Below are 19,486 nucleotides of genomic sequence, written 5' to 3' on the forward strand. Positions count from 1 at the left end.
AGAATCCATACACACAGACTTGAAAATTAGAAACTAAAGACTAACATAGTAATAACTAAATACACACACACACAATACATACGTATGAATATACAAAACAACAAAGGGAAACTAGAGAATAATAAACCTACATAACACAACAAAACGGATACAGGAACGCCGCCCCGCATAGACTTATTAACTTAACAACGAAAGATAGGGATAACAAAGAAATACAACTATTGACGGGTAAGCCGTCCGCTAAGATGCGATTTATTAAAAAAAAATCAACAACAAAATAACAGTAAAATAAAATCAAATACATAAGAACATAACAGGACATCTAATATCATAAGAAAAAAAAACCATAATAATTACAAAATACTGAAAATACTCTACATAACTAGATATAAACTATAACTAACAATCTATATAAATAAACGACTTAGATAATCGGATGGACGCGCGAAAGATATATAACGACCAACAGATAAATAATAAATTAAGACCGATAAATGGGTACAGCACCCCACAGATCGCCTCCCACCCACGCAACTACAGATGTATCCTTGCACAGCATCACACCCCGACGAATAGGGGTATATTGGATCACACACTGATAACCGCTGGCAGGACCAGTAAAAGAAGGCACCTTGATTGAAACCAGATCCCGGCCAAGCTTATAATAAGATAAGGCGGGCACAGGACACCCGCCGACCAAATCAGCACAACCGTTACGGGCTCGATTATACTGATACGAACCTAGAACAATAATGAATTAACTAATAGTAACACATCATATTCATATATATATCTACCCATAAAGCAATGTTTACAAAATCAAAAAACAGGTTTAGCACTCACCAGCGAAAAGTACCAAGAGATCAAACTCGGTTAGCCGAGGGAAATCGGCAAGGCATGTCTCATCGTAAACTCCATATTCCCTCTCTTCCAGTACTTCACATCGCAAAATGTCCAACAGGGGGTTCTTTCGGACACATCGCAGGACCATCCGCTGTTCCACAGGTACAGAGGTTTCCGAATCGGTAACGAAACGGGCACCAAACTCGTTCAAAAGATAACCCGCTATCTTGCACAACAGTCTATTGTCCAGGCGATGATAATAACAACTTAAAACGCTGCCCGATTGCCCCATGTACAGCCTCCACGTCCCATCGAACCCTGGAGATACACCGCGACAAATTTGCATCCCATGTAGTAAGTTGAGTCCTTCGACCCCGACACGCAGGGATTAACACAGTATATCCACAGTCTCTAAGATACTGTGCGGCACCTTGAAAACCTCGATCAACTACAAACACATCCCCCGGTCGAAGTAGAGTCCTTAGTCCGTCTGGATCCGATAGAATTCTCTTAAGTATAGCGGAATCACCCATGGTTCCGCTATAAGGCCCCGAGATGTCCACGATATAACCGGTGGTAGTACAAATTGTGAACGGCTTTGCAAGCGGAGACTGCTTCTGCACATTAAACATCCTTCTATTGAACTCTTCGTTGGCACTCACTTGATGGCGGATGTAAGTACCATCAACAATCAATAATCTCGTAACTCAAAACAACGCCTCACAAATAAAGTAGTCTCGTTGCGTAACAACTCCTCTCGCGTTTTGGCACCCACACCAAACCCCAATGGTAATACATTCCGACTAAACGCAGAAATGCACTCATGGAACGACTCGAACACTATCCGCGGATGGGAGAGTCCGAAAACAGTTTGTGTCATTTCATGCGAGCTCCCGCTCCATAGCTTATATAGAAATATAACTAAAGATTGCATGGTAGAACGCCTTCTGCGATCTCTCGATAATCCTAGCCTTGACTCCAAACACCGCAATTGTTCCCAAGTCAAACTTGTAAGGACCTTTATCTGTTCATCAGACAAGGTCCTATCACCAACACGATCATCCAATGTACACACAGTACACGTCGCCAGCTCCCCCATAAACCGAGCAACTTCACAAGGGCCTAACACACAATGAGATGCACTGACCCGCACATCGCACATAGCAGAAATAACAAAGGCCTGGGCGGATAAATGTTCCGGGCAACAGTGTGCATCCTCACGCACATAGATCCTTCGTCCTCGAAAAATCTGCAACCGGGCCTCGGTAGGAACCGGAACTAGTTGTCGGGTGGCCGGACATATAAGGCAGCGACCGGGAACTTCATCAGCACATAATAACGGGAACTCAACCCCGGAAGCATCAGAGGGCCGATTATGAGCCGGGGGGGGGGGGGTACCAGATCCACCAAGGGATGGATTAGCCCCCCTTGAACCATTCCCTGCAGCCCTATATACAACATGCCGACAGGCACAACAAATTTTAGCACCCACGGTCACAACCGAAGTACAAAACTCCTGATACCGAGCGGCCTCCTTCCTAGTGGCGATCTGCTTCACCCTGACCCCCGCAGGAACACCCCGACAGCGTACACACTATCCAAAACTCTGAACACAAAAACCACGCAACAAAGTAAAAAGTCTTCTACTCGACAAGGATTCAAAAGAGACTAAGGCGCCGAACAAGATTCAAACGAAACACCATATTCATAACACATCACCCCCACCTACAACATGCGCCTCCCCAGACTACCACACTACGCATACTCCAACGACCCCACCATAGTAACCACACACAACACACACGTATAAGACAAAACGAGTCCACAGTAGAAGGGATAATGTAACCAATAAGAAAGCTCTGGACCAGTAATAACACCAATCAGAGAAATACAAATCGGTAGAGATGGGGGACGATTGTGAGCGACTGGGAGGGAACAGAGCGGCGAAAGAAACTAAGCCGAGAACTGCCCAACCCACACAAAATCCCTAAAGAGAAAAGAAAAGGGGAAAAGAGAAAAACATAAACCCCCAATAACTGAACATAAAACACCCTGCGATAGAAGACATAGAATATTCAACCTACAGATTAGACACATACACACCAATTATCATGTAACGAGTGTGTTTCGTCGTCGTTCGGTTTCCTCGCGTCCGTGCTCCTTGGTGCTGAACTGCTCGCCGATCCAGGGTCCTAAACGACGAAGGGAGTAAACGGCGCGAGGAACGGAATCGGTACGGGTGAAATAACTGACGAGTCGGTTGCGGGCAAACATAATTATGCTCGCTGCCTTTCAGACGCGTAAGATACGGTGCCTCAGGATACGGTGCGCGATGTTAATGCTACGGTGCCCGTGATTTTAGAACGTGTGACCGTGAGTGTGCTACCTGAACCTGTAAGTGGTGGACGCATGCAGAATGGACAGGAGTAGAGTTAGATCACGACTGTCGTCGTGATCTCCCTACCTAGGCCGGGTTTTCGTGGTCCTTCGATGTCCGTGACGCACGGGTCATCGAGGTACCTCCGGACAGTCGTTCAGGGAGTTCGGTCAAGGTGACGCACCTTGTCTTTCTCGACTGGCCTCGTGGGCGACTCGCCTCACGAGGGTGACTTTCTAGGCGGTTCTTAGGCGACGTCGAAGGGTGACGCATCACTTTTAGTTCGGCCGATTTCGTGGACGACGCGTCTCACGGAATTTACCGGTGATTCACCGGGTATGTTCGAGGTGGAGTACAACTCGCACCAGCGGAGAGACAGGATAACTGGACAGGTGGTTCTCCGACGAAGTCAAAGGGTGACGCACCGCTTATTGTTCGTCGACTCTCGGAGGCGACGCGCCTAGCGAAAGAGACCGGTGACGCACCGGTTGTTTCGAGGTAGAGCACGGCTCGAAGTCGGCGGCGGAGACGTGGACAACGGTTACAGGTAGTATACTCAGAGCACTGGAATATCGCACGAGGTGATTCCTGGATGGCTACTGGTAGACTCAGGTGCCTATGATCAGTTCGCGACGGCTTTTATAGGGATGGTTTGGTGGTAAGGGATGGTGGTGCGGTGCGGTATTTTGGTGGTGACGTATAACTTCTTATACTCGTTATGTTGATAGGAAGCCGGTGGTACGTTATTCGATTCGCGTTGTCGTGTATAACCGGTGGAGGTTTGACAGGGGTTTGTTCGTAACAGTTCTACTTTGCGTAGGTCTGTTACAGTATACAAGCCGGGGAAAGCAAATTCCAACGCGGACGCACTGTCTCGTAACCCAGTAGCCCTCCCCGTATATTGGGATACGTCGGAAGATGTGACATCCTCCTCAGCATCGCGAGCGTCGGATGACCCCACCTTCAAGCCCACTCGGGAGAGCAACGACGCTACCTCACCGCCCGAAAGAAGAAATCTCCGATCTATACCTGCCCCCCCCCCCAAGCCCGCTTCTCCGGTGGCTGACAGACAACTCGTCTTCCGACTCGGCAAACGAGAGTACCACCGACACGGTAGTGGGAGGGAATGATCTTCCGCCTTCCCCACAAACGCCATCAACCTGCAACACGATCCCACCTTGCACCCTCTCCTCCGACCCACTCTCCCCCCTTGGAAGAGGAAACCCCGGAGCAACCACTACCCCCCCTTTTTTTAAATAAATATTTCCTTCTTTATTCAGGAAAAGAACCATCACCTAATACAGAAATCTGTTTACACGCACTCGCACGCTACGATTCGCAAATAACCTAACCTAATTTACTCTAATCACGCACTCTCATTAACTCAAAATTCCCGGAATTCTAGGTGAATCCAAAAAATCCCAAAAAAATAAATCAAAAAATAGAAAACAAAAACCGGGTTTTTGGGCTTCCTTGATCCTTACGGATGTCGTCCACCCAAAGTTTCCCTGAAAATTCGCGAGTCCGGAAACTTTCCGGTCACACTAATTACGACGGACCTAAAGTTTTCAGACTCCTCCAAATTTGAATTTTCTAAAAATTTGATCGGATTTGAATTCACCTCACTATTCTTTATCTATCCCTAAAAGGGCGAACCTAAAATCATATTATTTACTTTAGTCCGGAAACTTTGAGGCCAAAAATTTGGCCCGAAGTTCTCCGGACTTTTCCCGTATGCTGCTCTGCAAAAGAGTCCGGGAACTTATGGTTCCAGCCACAAACCGTTATTACCCAGAATCGGATCAAACTTTACTAAAAAACTAAAAAACTCTAAAAAAAAAAAATTCTCAGGGGTTCCTCCCCGGGGGGTGCCCCTCGTTCGCCCCCGTACCGCGCACTAGGAAAACGTCCACCAAAAGCCACAAACCACCCACGCTTTCCGCTAACGTCCTCCAGCACTCGCGGCCGACTGGCTTCGGAAGAGCACCTGTCGAGGGCTACTATCCTTTGTATAACTCTTACTATCAATTATCACACTCTTTGTTATTATAGAAAACTCGAAAAAGAAAAAGAAACTTTCCTATGCTCACTGTGGTAGAACGAAAACGATAAGAGAACGCGTCCACTCTCCACAGTAATTCAAACCGCTCTGGCTGGAATCAGTTGCTAGGCGGCTTCGGAGTCTCCGTATTCCCCTTCCTGCTGTTTTCGAAAAAGATCGTTGGTCGAGTCTATTATTTAGACTCGACCTATAGCCTGTCGTTTGAAAAACCCCTGTATATTTCGGTTATTGAAGAAAAACAAAGTCCCGACCTCCAGCGGGCTTGTCCTGGTGGAGCCAAGGACTTTACCTTTCCTCAGATTCCGAATTCCAATTTAAAAGTATCGTTGTCTTTGTTTTGCTCGACTGGGTCGTCGTTTATCTGTCTTTGTTTCTCTAAAATTTACTTTCTTGAATAATAACTAAACCGTGGGGTCAATTCTGTTAATACCCCTATTCATAATTTATATTGTTCCTTTAATCTAATTATTGTACCTTGTACCAACTGGAATTCGAAATTTTTAACTTCTTATACTGTGTATTATTTATATAACTAAACCCCTTCATTGCAGTTAATTGGGCATCGATATGGACTTCCGCGAGCGAGCCCTCGCAGGGCCTTGTCTCTCTTAATCATTCTGCTTAAAAATTTATGAAGTATTTAATCTTATTTTCTTATTTTTAAACTTTTGCTTTTCTTGGCTTGCTCGCGAAACTGATTCCCACTCAGTTTCGTAAGGTAACGCGCGACCTTTCGCGAGTCTGTACACATAAGTATAGCTCTCTTTCTTTTTCCTGTACATCCAGCGTATGTTTATCCTCTTCTCCGTTTTATCTAACTTCTGTAAGAATGATGTAAGTGTGCATGTTATATATGTTTTTATTGATTGCAAGTGTTATATATGTTTTTATTGATTGCAACTGTTATATATGTTTTTATTGATTGCGTTAATGTTTTGTTAATGTTTACGTTGTGATTTTGTTTAAAAATAAAAAGAGACAGTCCCCTGCGAGCGATCAACGAAATAACACGTCGTGTCGAATCTTTATGAATTCCGTATCGAGCCTGAATTCCGTGTCGAGCCTCCTTATAATTTTCAGAAGTGGGATTGAGACAGTCGTTTTGCAATTTCAATTTCAAGTCGGTTTTACGTGAAGTTACGTGACGGACATTTGTGTGAAATTTCATACCGTGTCGCTTTAAAATGAGTTGTTCTCTTACGGTACCGGAACTGAAAGAGAAGCTGAAAGCCAAGAATTTGCAATCGACTGGTACGAAGGCCGAACTGATAAAACGTTTATTGGGTGCTGGTGTCACAGTGGAAGAATTAGCTATGACAGATGATGGGTGTACGGAAGAACCGGTTGCGGGGACGAGCGACGAGACTCGCCATCGACCCGATACGAGAGGGCTGGTGGACGAGATAACTTTACGCGAATTAGACGTTCTAAGGAGAGAACGAGACGTTGTTGTACGAGAGAACGAACTGTTTAGAAGAGAATTGGCGTTGTTACGGGAGACGCCAAGATCAGAAGCAAGCGCATCTGGACGGACGAGAGTGAAGAAGTGGCAAGAGTTGAAAGAAATAGTGGGTGAATTTGGTGGGAATAGTAAGGACTTTGACCGGTGGGAGAAACAGGTGAGAGGACTCCTGTCGACGTACGAGTTGGACAACCACCAAGCGAAAGCTCTAGTGTGTAGCAGATTGACGGGTCGCGCATTGAAGTGGTATCATTCTAGAATGGACTGTGTGGAATTAGGTACCGATGAGCTTTTGAAAGAGTTGAAGAGGCTGTACGGGCAACGACTAGATCCTTTATGTTTGAGACGCGAGCTTGAAACGAGGAAATGGGCCGTGGAAGAATCTTTCGCCGATTACGTGCATGATAAGACAATCCTTGCAAACCGAGTGCCTGTTTCGGAAACAGAATTACTTAGCTACGTCGTTGACGGTATACCGAATAGGGAATTGCAAATACAAGCTAAGGTGCAGTGTTATAAGTCCGTGGATGAAATACTGACGGCTTTCACAAACGTCAAGTTGCCGGCGGGAAGACCGCGACTATCGGAAGGAGTTTTGCTGTCGGGTAAAGTCACACCGTTGGATGGATCCGGTAGACCACCCATACGCCACCAAACAACAGGCCCTTCAGCTGTCGGATCAGGAAGGCCATTGCCGAGGGAAGGACAAGGATCGGGAAGGCCATCGCCGAGGGAAGGACAAGGATCAGCGAGCACCGGGCGGAGATGTTTTAATTGCAACGAGCCGGGTCACTTCTCAGCTGATTGTACGAAGCCAGCAAGAGAAAGGGGTTCCTGTTTCACGTGCGGACAGATGGGTCATCGAGCAAATCAATGCAGCACACAGACAACGAGGGGCGAAGTCAACTACATTACCCGTGGGCGGAAAGAAGACGATGACTTTCGGCGTGCGGTAGAATTACAGATAAGTAGCGAGAGCGGTAGTTTCAGTACAAAAGTAAACGCACTAATTGATTCAGGGAGCCCGATTAGTTTTGTTAAAGAGGGTTACATTCCGAGAATGTGTTTTATGACCGATCGCGATTCAGATAGGTTTCATGGAATTAATGGTAGTGACTTGAACGTTTTAGGAAAAATGCGAGCTACGATTATTTATGACGCAGTAAAATATTATGTTACGTTGAGAATTGTACCGGATGAAACGATGAAAAACCCATTAGTTTTAGGACGCGACTTCATGAAAATTGCCAAGTTATCGTTGAATAGAGAAGAAACGGTAGAATGCAACGATATAACCGACATTATGAACATTGAGGTAGATCAGGTTAACGCGTGCATTAGTGCCGACGACATGCATTTCGACGAGAGCCTTTCGGCTGAGATTAAGACACGAGCACGCGAGTTGTTTAATAAGACGTACATTAACGCACAAAGACCTGCAGAGCCAAGCGTAGAAAATACGATGAAATTAACGCTTACGAACGACAAACCTTTTTCATTTTCACCTCGTAGATTATCGTATGATGAGAAAAATAAATTACGTTGTATCCTCGACGGATTATTAGAAAGAGGTATAATTAGGGAGAGCACATCCGAGTACGCATCTCCTATCGTTCTGACGAAGAAAAAGAACGGAGAAATTAGAATGTGCGTAGATTTCCGCACATTGAATAAAATCACGGTTCGCGATAACTTTCCTCTGCCATTGATCGAAGATCAATTAGATCTACTGGAGGGAAAAAAATATTTCACGACACTCGATTTAAAAGATGGATTTTTCCATGTTAAGATGGACGAAGCGTCGGTTAAATTTACATCGTTCGTAACGCCTTTCGGGCAATACGAATACACGAGGATGCCATTCGGGTTAAAAGGTGCGCCTCTTAAATTCCAACGCTACGTCACGGAAATCTTTAAAGAACTAATCAATGAGGGCGAAATATCTGTTTATTTGGATGATTTTCTTATCGCGACTGAGACGATAGAACATCATATGGAAGTCCTCGGAAAAGTATTTAAATTACTTACAGCGAATCTTTTGAATTTACGGTTAGATAAATGCAGATTTCTCCAAACAAAACTCGATTATTTGGGTTATACTGTAACGAACGAAGGAATTAGGCCGACGGAACAAGGACTCGAGGCGGTAAAGAAATTTCCTCTCCCGCGAAATGTTCGAGAGGTGCAGGGATTTTTAGGCCTCTGTTCATATTTTCGGAAATTTATTGAGGGTTTTTCTATCCTCGCGAAGCCTTTGTACGATTTGACGAGAAAGGATGCGAAGTTTCAGTTAGGCGAAAAAGAAAAACAAGCGTTCGAGATGCTTAAGAATCGATTGTTAAACGCGCCGATATTAAGTATTTATTCTCCGCGAGACGAGACTGAGTTGCATTGTGACGCGAGCGCGTCGGGGTTTGGTGCTATCCTGTTGCAAAGGAAAGCCGACAAGAAGCTGCATCCAGTATTTTACTTTTCTAAACGAACAACCGAGATTGAATCGCGCTATCATAGTTTCGAGTTAGAAACACTAGCAATCGTTTCTGCCCTCCGCCGTTTCCGAACATATTTACTAGGAATAAAATTTAAGATACTTACGGATTGTCAAGCTCTTAGTTTGACACTAAATAAAAAAGAGACCAATCCTCGAATTGCACGTTGGGTACTTGAAATGCAAAATTACGACTATGTGCTAGAGCATAGGGCTGGTTCGCGTATGCTCCACGTAGACTCGTTAAGTCGTCAGGTTCTCGTGATCGAAGACAATTCGTTCGATAGAAATTTAGCGCTATGCCAACATAATGATAAAGATATCGAGAAAATCCGTACAGAGTTAGAAACCACGGAAAGTAAATTGTACGAAATGAGGAACGGTCTAGTATATCGGAAGTATCAGGGTAAAATTTTGTTTTACGTGCCGAGCAATTTGGAATCGAGCGTTATGTATAAATACCACAATGAGATGGGACACGTCGGAATTGAGAAAACCGCGCGGAACATTGCAGATACTTATTGGTTTCCGGATATGAGATCCAAGATCGAGAAACACATTCGTGGCTGTTTGAAATGTATTGCGTACACGCAAAACTACGGAAAGTTGGAAGGTACCTTACACTGTATACCGAAAGGGGATGCACCTTTTGATACGCTACACATTGATCATTTGGCTCCTGTTTCGAGATCGCACAAATCGCGTTACAATTATATATTTGTTGTAGTCGACGCGTTCACTAAGTATATTAAAATGTATCCAACTAAAACAACGAACACCGCCGATCTTATAAAGTGTTTAAAATCGTATTTCGAGCATTATAGTCGGCCACTGCGTATCGTTTCGGACCGAGGAAGTTGTTTTACGTCTCGTGAATTTGATGAGTTTACACAAGAGTATAATATACAACACGTTATGATAGCGACCGCTTCCCCTCAGGCGAACGGGCAGGTAGAAAGATATAATCGCACAATTTTGCCGATGATCGCTAAATTGATGAGTGAGCGTGGTGTGGTATGGCACAATGTGTTGCGAGAGGTTGAATTTGCGTGCAATAATACTTTTTGTAAGTCTACCAACAAGAGTCCGAGTATGTTACTGTTTGGGATGCAACAGCGTGGTGAGGTCATAGATGGGTTGCGTGATATGTTGGAAATCAGTGGTAAGATTAGTGTTTCCCGTGATTTGAACAGCACCCGAAAAGAAGCTAGTGAACAGATTCGGAAGAATCAGGAGTCACAAAAACGCACTTTCGATAAAAGACATAAGGTTCCGAATAAATATAGGGTTGGAGATAAGGTGTTCATCAAGAATTACGATTGCACCCCAGGAGTGTCAACAAAAATGATTCCGCGGTTTAAAGGACCGTACGAGATCGATCGTGTATTACGAAACGATCGATACGTAATCAAAGATGTAGAGGGGTTCCAGTTGTCGCAAATACCCTACCGTGGAACATGGGAAGCCGCCAACATGCGACCGTGGCAACCGTCACCGTAGATTTAGGTGTTTAATTTTATATTTAGATATTAAATCGAGACGATTTGTCGTCAGGACGGCCGAGAGTTGTAAGCTGTGAATCGACATATATTTGTCATCGGTATATATTTGTTGTTTATATTTCGGTAAATCGGGACGATTTGTCGTCAGGACGGCCGAATTGTAAGAATGATGTAAGTGTGCATGTTATATATGTTTTTATTGATTGCAAGTGTTATATATGTTTTTATTGATTGCAACTGTTATATATGTTTTTATTGATTGCGTTAATGTTTTGTTAATGTTTACGTTGTGATTTTGTTTAAAAATAAAAAGAGACAGTCCCCTGCGAGCGATCAACGAAATAACACGTCGTGTCGAATCTTTATGAATTCCGTATCGAGCCTGAATTCCGTGTCGAGCCTCCTTATACTTCGTTGATTTTTCCTCAACCATTGGTTTTACGGTGTTAATACCTTAGAAGTAAACTTATTCTTTTTCGAAGACGGATCTTTTGCTCTGCTTAGAATTTTATATTTATTACTGTACTATATATAAAAGTTTTTTTTAATTTTGGAAACCAGACCGATTCTCGCCAAAATTTCCACGTCCGATACCAGGTTTCTACGAGAGACTCGCCGCGTTTACATCTTTAGCCCCATCGAGGTCCAATAACTGCATAATCAGGGAAATTAACAAATTACTGGCGGATTCAGTAATCTGTTCCGCCATCTTGTTAGCTAATAGTTGCCATGTGGCCGCTCCTTATCAACGCAACCGTTTTTGCCTCTCCGCTTGATCTATTTCGCATAGTATTCTTTCTCGCTTATACCGACCGTGAGATAAACTCAAATGCGCACTTTTATTGGGTCGTTCGGAAAGTTCCCGCCGATTTCTGAGAGATGGCACAAAAAACTCTAGGAACATTAAACTATGTTTGTAAACCTTTACTATTATGCATTTTCTATTAGATGGCGCTTTCGCCAATATTTTCATGCATTGCCCATGATCATAGCTTCAATTGTTTTTGTTTGGCATCGATATAAACATGGCGGACAGAAAATTCCATTATCGACATTTAATGTTTTTTTATTATAAAAAAGGCATGCGCCGTTTACGGAGAGGATGCTGTAAGTGACCGGATAGTGCGCGATTGGTTTGCAAAATTTAGAGATGGCGATTTTAATCTCGAAGATCGGCCACGCTCTGGTAGGCCATCCACGGTTGATGACGACCAAATCAAGGCCCTAATCACCAGTAATCAACGAATTACCACTCGTGAAATGGCAGAGAGTCTGAAAGTATCCAATTCGACCATTCATGCGCATTTGGTGGGGCTTGGCTTCGTTAGCCGCCTCGATGTTTGGGTACCGCACAAATTGACGGACAAAAATTTAATGGACCGGATTTCAACGTGCGATTTGTTGTTTAAACGCAACGAAAACGATCCATTTTGAAGCGGATGATAACGGTCGATAAGAACTGGATCTTTTACAGCAATGTTAAACGAAAACGGTCATAGGGTCATTCGAATGAGCCGTCAACAACCACTCCAAAGGCTAACATCCATGTCAAGAAAGTGATGCTCTGTTGCTGGTGGGATTGGAAGGGAATTGTGTACTACGAGCTGTTACCGCAAAACCAAACCATCAATTCCGCCAAGTATTGTAGTCAGCTGGAGAATTTGAAAAAAGAAATTGATCAGAAGCGCCTAGAACTTGTGAATCGTAAAGGTGTGGTCTTTCACCAAGACAACGCTAGATCACATGTGTCTTTGGTTACCCGGCAAAAGTTGTTGGAGTTTGGCTGGGATGTCTTACCGCACCCACCATATAGTCCCGATTTAGCACCTTCGGACTACCATCTTTTCCGCTCCTTGCAAAATTCGCTTGACGGAAAAAATTTCAATTCATTGGAGGACTGCAAAAAGCACTTGCAAAAGTTTTTCGATGATAAACCGAAAACGTTTTACGAGAGGTGAATAATGAAACTCACCAAAAGATGGCAAAAGGTCATTGAATAAAATGGTGAATGTATAATTGAATAAACTAAATTCTAAGTACAATTTATTTCGATTTCAATTTACCCTAAAAATCGGCGGGAACTTTCCGAACGACCCAATACATATACTAAACAAATATTTACATAATTTAATTTAATCGTCGCAGACTATCTTCTAAGATTACGAATTAATTTACATTATCAAAAGGAGAAAGAGGAACCGCAGTTATCTCTTGTTTCTTCTTTTGTTTTGCAGTTTTTGTCTTGCCTTGACTTGTCTACCGGCATAGTAAACAAATCAACGCGGTCCCAGACTTGGTTAAAACTACATCTAATTTTGACTGAAGTAGGTATTATTCGTTTAGTCTACTTCTTTATGAGGATATCTATTCGTCTGCTACGCTCTACCTTTATTCATTTTCGGTAATGACGCTTTCCTATTTGGCTGAATGTTTTTCTTCCACTCTGACAGTATTCGTAACCTCTAATGTCTAATTTGATATAAACATCGGTATACAGGTTAGTATCACACGCCTGATATCTCGGTTATTCTAAGGATCTACTTATCTCTTAAATCAATCTAGCTGCTGCCCTTCTCTAGAAGGTATACGCTACACATTTTCTACTTCTTTTAATTTGATTACTTCTCTATATTGCTTTCTTTCTTTTACAGGTTCCGCTGGAATGGATCAGGATCCCCGACCAGGACCTAGCTCACGCCGCGCTGAGACTTCTCCTCGGGTAGTATTTTGTTCTCTCTATACCTCCTTTTATCCACGTATCGCCTACTGTCTAATCGTTTCTTTTTCCTTTTTCAGGCTTTGCCGCCGCATTTTAATCGAGAACGAGTGCGTATCCTGGTGCACTTGTACTCCAAGACAGGGGTTGAACCCCTTGATGCTTTGCGGAAGATCACCAAAGCCTACGGAACAGTGGTCTCGCGATCGACTGTATATGACTTGTACCAACAATTTCGCCAGGGGCGCGAAGATATGGCGGACGCGCCGCGGAGCGGACGTCCCCCCATCGCGACAGACCTCGAATTCCTGAAGGGTGTCATAACCCAGAATCCGCATGTGGGGTCGCGGGATCTATCGGCCCTATTCGATGTTGGTCGCACGACCATCCTTCGACGCCTACGTGCATTAGACTACAAGAAACACCGTCCTACTGGCTATGTGTACGAGCCCTCAGAGTCTAACCAGGAGCTACGGGTGGAGATCTGTATAAATTTTTTTCTACGACAAGCGGAGAACCCCTTTCTGGGTAGAGTTCTAACTTGCGACGAACAGTGGATGGTATATGGGCATGGCTCGCCTAAAAAGTGGTCTCCTAAATCTATGCGGGTCGTGCCCCCCGACTCCACCCAGGCCTCCCCTCACCGTCTACAGGTCAGCGTATGGTGGTGCCGTGCTGGGCTTCTACTATGCTAAACCACTACCCCCCTGCCGCATACACCCTCCAACCCCTACAATACGACCCCTTATTTCCCGGATCCGCCGTCCCCACTCACCCTGTCACCTTCCCCTGACCACATGACGCCGCCCTACCCCCGCAATCCCCGCGACGAAGGGCCACTATCCCCCTCCACCGCGACGGCGCGCGGATCTACCTCCCACAACGCCGAACTCGTCGGAGAACCAGACCGGGGAAACACAACCTTCGAGTCCACAAGCCCGCAGGACTTCACACAAGGGCGCACCATCTCATCCACCTTCAAGACAGGCTTATCATGAAGAGCGACAACCTCGTGTGCTTTGTCACACTGGAAGACCGGTGGACACAGGGGCCATCGACCTTTACCGACAAGGAAAAATCACCGCCGACAACGAACTCGTCCTCCACAGGGCAAAAGTGGTCGACATCGGCTCTTTCAAGCTTATACTGCTCCCGCTGAAGCGCACGCCATTCCACGAAGCCACCTTAGACGACATCAACGAGTGCCTCCGGTCCTTGTACAACGTCGTCACTCAACTCCAAATTCCCACATTTTCTTTGTCAAGAATCCCACTCGACAACGTCCCCTGGCACCACATCCAGGCGTCCATTATCGAAACCTTCGCTGGCGTTCCCTTACGGATCTTCCTCTGCTCCCACGATATCCAAATTCCTGCGGAGGACCGACGACAGGAGATCCTCGCAGAAAATCACGCCTCCGCCTTCGCCGGCCACAAGGGCATTACGAAGACGTACATGAGGATCCGAGAGAAATATTATTGGAGAACCTTAAAGGCGGACGTGACAGCTTTCGTTAACAACTGCCCCAGTTGCCAATTGCATAAACTTACGAGGGTGAAAACTCGGCTCCCGATGACGTTAACGGATACGCCGGGAAAAGCATTCGACAAGGTGTCACTGGATGTCGTAGGCCGCCTCCCGATGACGTCGGATGGATACCAATACATCCTCACGATGCAGGACCTCCTAACGAAATATTCCCTGGCAGCCCCCCTTAAGAGCACCGGTGCCATCGAAACCGCCGATACCTTCGTGGAACACCTCATTTGCCGATTTGGAGCACCCAGGGCCATTCTGACTGACCAGGACAGGAACTTCACGAGCTCCCTGATGAAGGCGGTTACTAAAAGGTTCAAGATCGCCCGAGTTCAAACGACTGCATACCACCCGCAGAGCAACGGATCGATCGAGAGATCACACCATGTTCTGACGGAATACCTCAAGCAATACGTCACGAGCAACGACTGGGATAAATGGCTCAACCTACCCATGCTGAGTTACAACACGAGCGTTCACGAGGGTACAAGCTTCACCCCTCACGAATTAGTCTTCGGATCATTGGCACGCGTCCCGACAACCGACGCGACGCTTTCCCAACTCGATAACGAGTCATATCACGAATACTACCGCAGATTACAAGTTAAAATAGCGGAAACGCTGACAAAAGCACGTGAAAACCTCATCGCGGCCAAAGCTAGGTCGAAACACCGATACGACAGACGAATCAATCTCCAGACGTTCGCACCGGGAAACAGAGTCTACCTCCTAAAAGAGCCTAGGCAGGGTAAATTCGACGCGCAATACACCGGTACATACGAGGTCGTCGAAGCCCTACCCAATAATAACGTAAGAATTAAGACCAGGAGAGGCCAGAAGATAGTCCACGCCGACAAATTGAAGAATGCGAAAATTCCCCCAACACCCCGTTAAGAAGACGGATGGTTGTTACACCTTCCTTGCTCCATTCTTCCTGAAAACGCCCCCCTCCCTGCTCGTAGTGCCCTTTCCTACTTATACCCCCCCCCCCCACTTTCCCGAAGAGGCGCCAAACCAAGGAGGAAGGTGTGACGTCGAGCGACGTTCGAGCTGGAGCTTCCTAGCCGACCCATAGCCCCCTTCACCCTCGCGCAGCGTCCACCTAGGAGCGACGTCGTCGAAGCAACGCACCGCCACATCATCGTACCGTCACCCCGGAAATTTTTGCCCCAAGGGGTGAGATGTAATGTCGTGCGACGTTTTGATTCTGATTCGCGCAATCAAGCGAATCCTCAGGCATATTTTAAAGTCGTGCGACGTTTCATTCCAGATTCGCGCGAACAAGCAAAATCACCTTGTACATATGTGTACATATATATATAATCACATGAGCGCGCACGTGTATATATATGTATAGAGGTTGCGAATGTCATTAACTGTTTTGTGGCGTGACTATACAGGGTGTCCCAAATGTGGTGTACTTAATTGAAATGGGAGGTTCCTGAGACCATTCTAAGAGACATTTTCCTTTGCACCAATGTCAACTGCGGCTTTGTTTAGGAGTTATTAACGAAAAACACGGACCAATCAGAGCGCGCCCTGGGCGGCCGCGCCACACCGCGCCGACAAGCGAGTGTCGGTGGTACGCCGTGACATCGCAACGAACAAGAGTTTCTCGATTATGTGAATGCTCTCCGATTTCAATGAGCTTTGGATATGTGGTCAAGATCATTATTCTGAACAACATTTCTCTTTAGACTTTTTGGCGATCGGCTTTAGTTTACGAGATTATCGCGAGAAACTTTACTTGTAAATCCATGGGATCGATGTACTACTAGCTCCTATCCGATTTCAATGAGCTTTGGATATGTGGTCAAGACCATTATTCTGAATAACATTTCTCTTTAGACTATTTGGCGGTTGGCTTTAGTTTACGAGATTATCGTAAAAAAAGAGAAGAAGCACAGAAACTGATTGTATTAAAAACTCACGTATTCAGCCGTAAATCCATTTGCTGCTTCGAAATGTGTGTCTTGAAATTTCTCCACACTCACAATCATTGTTCACATTTGTCAACACATAGTTATGCACTAATAATAATTGCAATATCCCTTGTACTGCTGCACAAATCACAACAATCAGGTAATGCAATCACTAGACCGCGGATTTCATGTATTTGTAGCAAACATGAGTAGTTGCATTTTAATACAGTAGAGAGATTAAAATAATTTCAAAACACCATAGTATTATTTTCAACTTCTTAAAATGATCACAGTGAGAATCAAATATCTGTCTGGCTCCTGTCCCTTGTAATAGCGGCAGCCAACATTAATGTTGCATAAAGATCCGTAGTCTAGTGATTAGTTTAAATATTACTATCAAAAACACAGCTAATAGCAACCGTTAGCTTTGAATTGATAAGTCTTTGGAGATGTTCTCTCTACCGCGGCTCGAACGACACTGATTTTCCGCAAGATTTTTCTAAAGAATTTAGGGAGGGCATTTAGATCGAGTGTCGAAATTCGAAATGCACGCTGTAGCACGAGAACGACGGGAGACGAGCGCGGTGTAACGCCGCGATGCCGTAACGAACAAGAGTTTCTCGAGATTATGTGAATCTTCCCCGATTTGGATGAGCTTTGGATATGTTGTCAAGACCATGATTCTGAACAACATTTCCCTTTACAGTTTTTGTCGGCCGGCTTTAGTTTACGCGAGAAGTAACTTGTAATTGTAAATCGATCGATGTACTATCTGAACTATCTCCTCTCCGATTTCGATGAGCCTTGGATATGTTGTCAAGACCATGATTCTGAACAACATTACCCTTTACAGTTTTTGTCGGTCGGAAGAACTTTACTTGTCAATTCATATGGGTGGATCTCTTTACCCGACTTACGGCAACTTTACCCGAACGAGGGAAAAAGCAGAAACTGATTGTATTAAAACCTCACTTATTCAGCCGTAAATCCATTTGCTGCTTCAAAATGTGTGTCACTGGGTCACTCGGTGACGAACTGCACAGATGTCTTCAGGTATACGACAGTACCGAAAGCCAAGGGACGTACGGCCAGGTCAACGAACTGCACAGCCGGTAGTAGAAGGCCTAAGGGATGCGCGGTCAAGTCGACGATCCAGAATTTAACTTTCACTTTCGAATCGATAAATAATTCGTATGTTTATTTTACACAGATGCCTTGAAATTTTTCCACACTCACAATCACTGTTCACATTTGTCAACACATAGTTATGCACTAATAATAATTGCCATATCCCTTGTACTGCTGCACAAATCACAACAATCAGGTAATGCAATCACTAGACTGCGGATTTCATGCATTTGCAGTAAACATGAGTAGGTGCATTTTAAGACAGTAGAGAGTAGAGAGATTAAAATAATTTCAAAACACCATAGTATTATTTGCAACTTCTTAAAATGATCACAGTGAGAATCAAATATCTGTCTGGCTCCTGTCCCTTGTAATAGCGGCAGCCAACATTAATGTTGCATAAAGATCCGTAGTCTAGTGATTAGTTTAAATATTACTATCAAAAACACAACTAATAGCAACCGTTAGCTTTGAATTGACAAGTTTTTGGAGATGTTCTCTCTATCGCGGCTCGAACGACACTGATTTTCCGCAAGATTTTTCTAAAGAATTTAGGAAGGGCATTTAGAGTGTCGAAATTCGAAATGTGCACGCTGTAGCACGAGAACGACGGGACGGTTATACGAAAAACAGAATGCGAGAAGGACCGCTGTAAGCTTTGTGGCAAACACATGTTTAGTTTTTCCTGCAGGTTGGTACGCAGAGTCGATGGGTAACTGTTCGAAAACGTCATCCGTCCTTTTACCCAGCAAGGGGTAAAAATGTCAGGTCAGCGTAGCATCCCTATTGTCCTATACCTTCCTTAAGAAACTTTCTAAAAGAAGGACAGACGACGTTTTCGAACGGTTACCCATCGACTCTGCGTACCAATCTACAGGAAAAACTAAACATGTGATTGCCAGCGGTCCTTCTCGTATCCTGTTTTTCGTCCAACCGTCCCGTCGTTCTCGTGCTACAGCGTGCATTTCGAATTTCGACACTCGATCTAAATGCCCTCCCTAAATTCTTTAGAAAAATCTTGCGGAAAATCAGTGTCGTTCGAGCCGCGGTAGAGAGAACATCTCCAAAGACTTATCAATTCAAAGCTAACGGTTGCTATTAGCTGTGTTTTTGATAGTAATATTTAAACTAATCACTAGACTACGGATCTTTATGCAACATTAATGTTGGCTGCCGCTATTACAAGGGACAGGAGCCAGACAAATATTTGATTCTCACTGTGATCATTTTAAGAAGTTGAAAATAATACTATGGTGTTTTGAAATTATTTTAATCTCTCTACTGTATTAAAATGCAACTACTCATGTTTGCTACAAATACATGAAATCCGCGGTCTAGTGATTGCATTACCTGATTGTTGTGATTTGTGCAGCAGTACAAGGGATATTGCAATTATTATTAGTGCATAACTATGTGTTGACAAATGTGAACAATGATTGTGAGTGTGGAG

The 19,486-nt window shown here is 44.5% G+C and overlaps 1 protein-coding gene across 1 annotated transcript; it reads right to left on the minus strand.

Moving 5' to 3' along the window:
* Positions 1-258: 258 nt before the first annotated feature.
* Positions 259-6,222, minus strand: LOC143211123 (uncharacterized). The gene is made up of 2 exons (XM_076428583.1): positions 844-6,222; positions 259-741 (listed from the first exon to the last, which is right to left on the minus strand). The coding sequence occupies exons 1-2, from the start codon at positions 1,187-1,189 to the stop codon at positions 482-484; spliced, it is 606 nt and encodes a 201-aa protein (XP_076284698.1). The 5' UTR covers positions 1,190-6,222; the 3' UTR covers positions 259-481.
* Between the last annotated feature and the right edge of the window lie 13,264 nt (positions 6,223-19,486).

This window comes from Lasioglossum baleicum, chromosome 8 (genome assembly GCF_051020765.1).
Source record: "Lasioglossum baleicum chromosome 8, iyLasBale1, whole genome shotgun sequence".
NCBI lineage: Eukaryota > Metazoa > Arthropoda > Insecta > Hymenoptera > Halictidae > Lasioglossum > Lasioglossum baleicum.

What these genes read in the sequence shown, in the direction of transcription:
- LOC143211123 (XM_076428583.1), bottom strand. Translation starts at nt 1,189, where the DNA reads ATGCAAATTTGTCGCGGTGTATCTCCAGGGTTCGATGGGACGTGGAGG. An exon ending in TCTCTTGGTACTTTTCGCTG is followed by an intron (nt 742 to 843) that starts GTGAGTGCTAAA and finishes TTATTGTTCTAG; the next exon opens with GTTCGTATCAGTATAATCGA.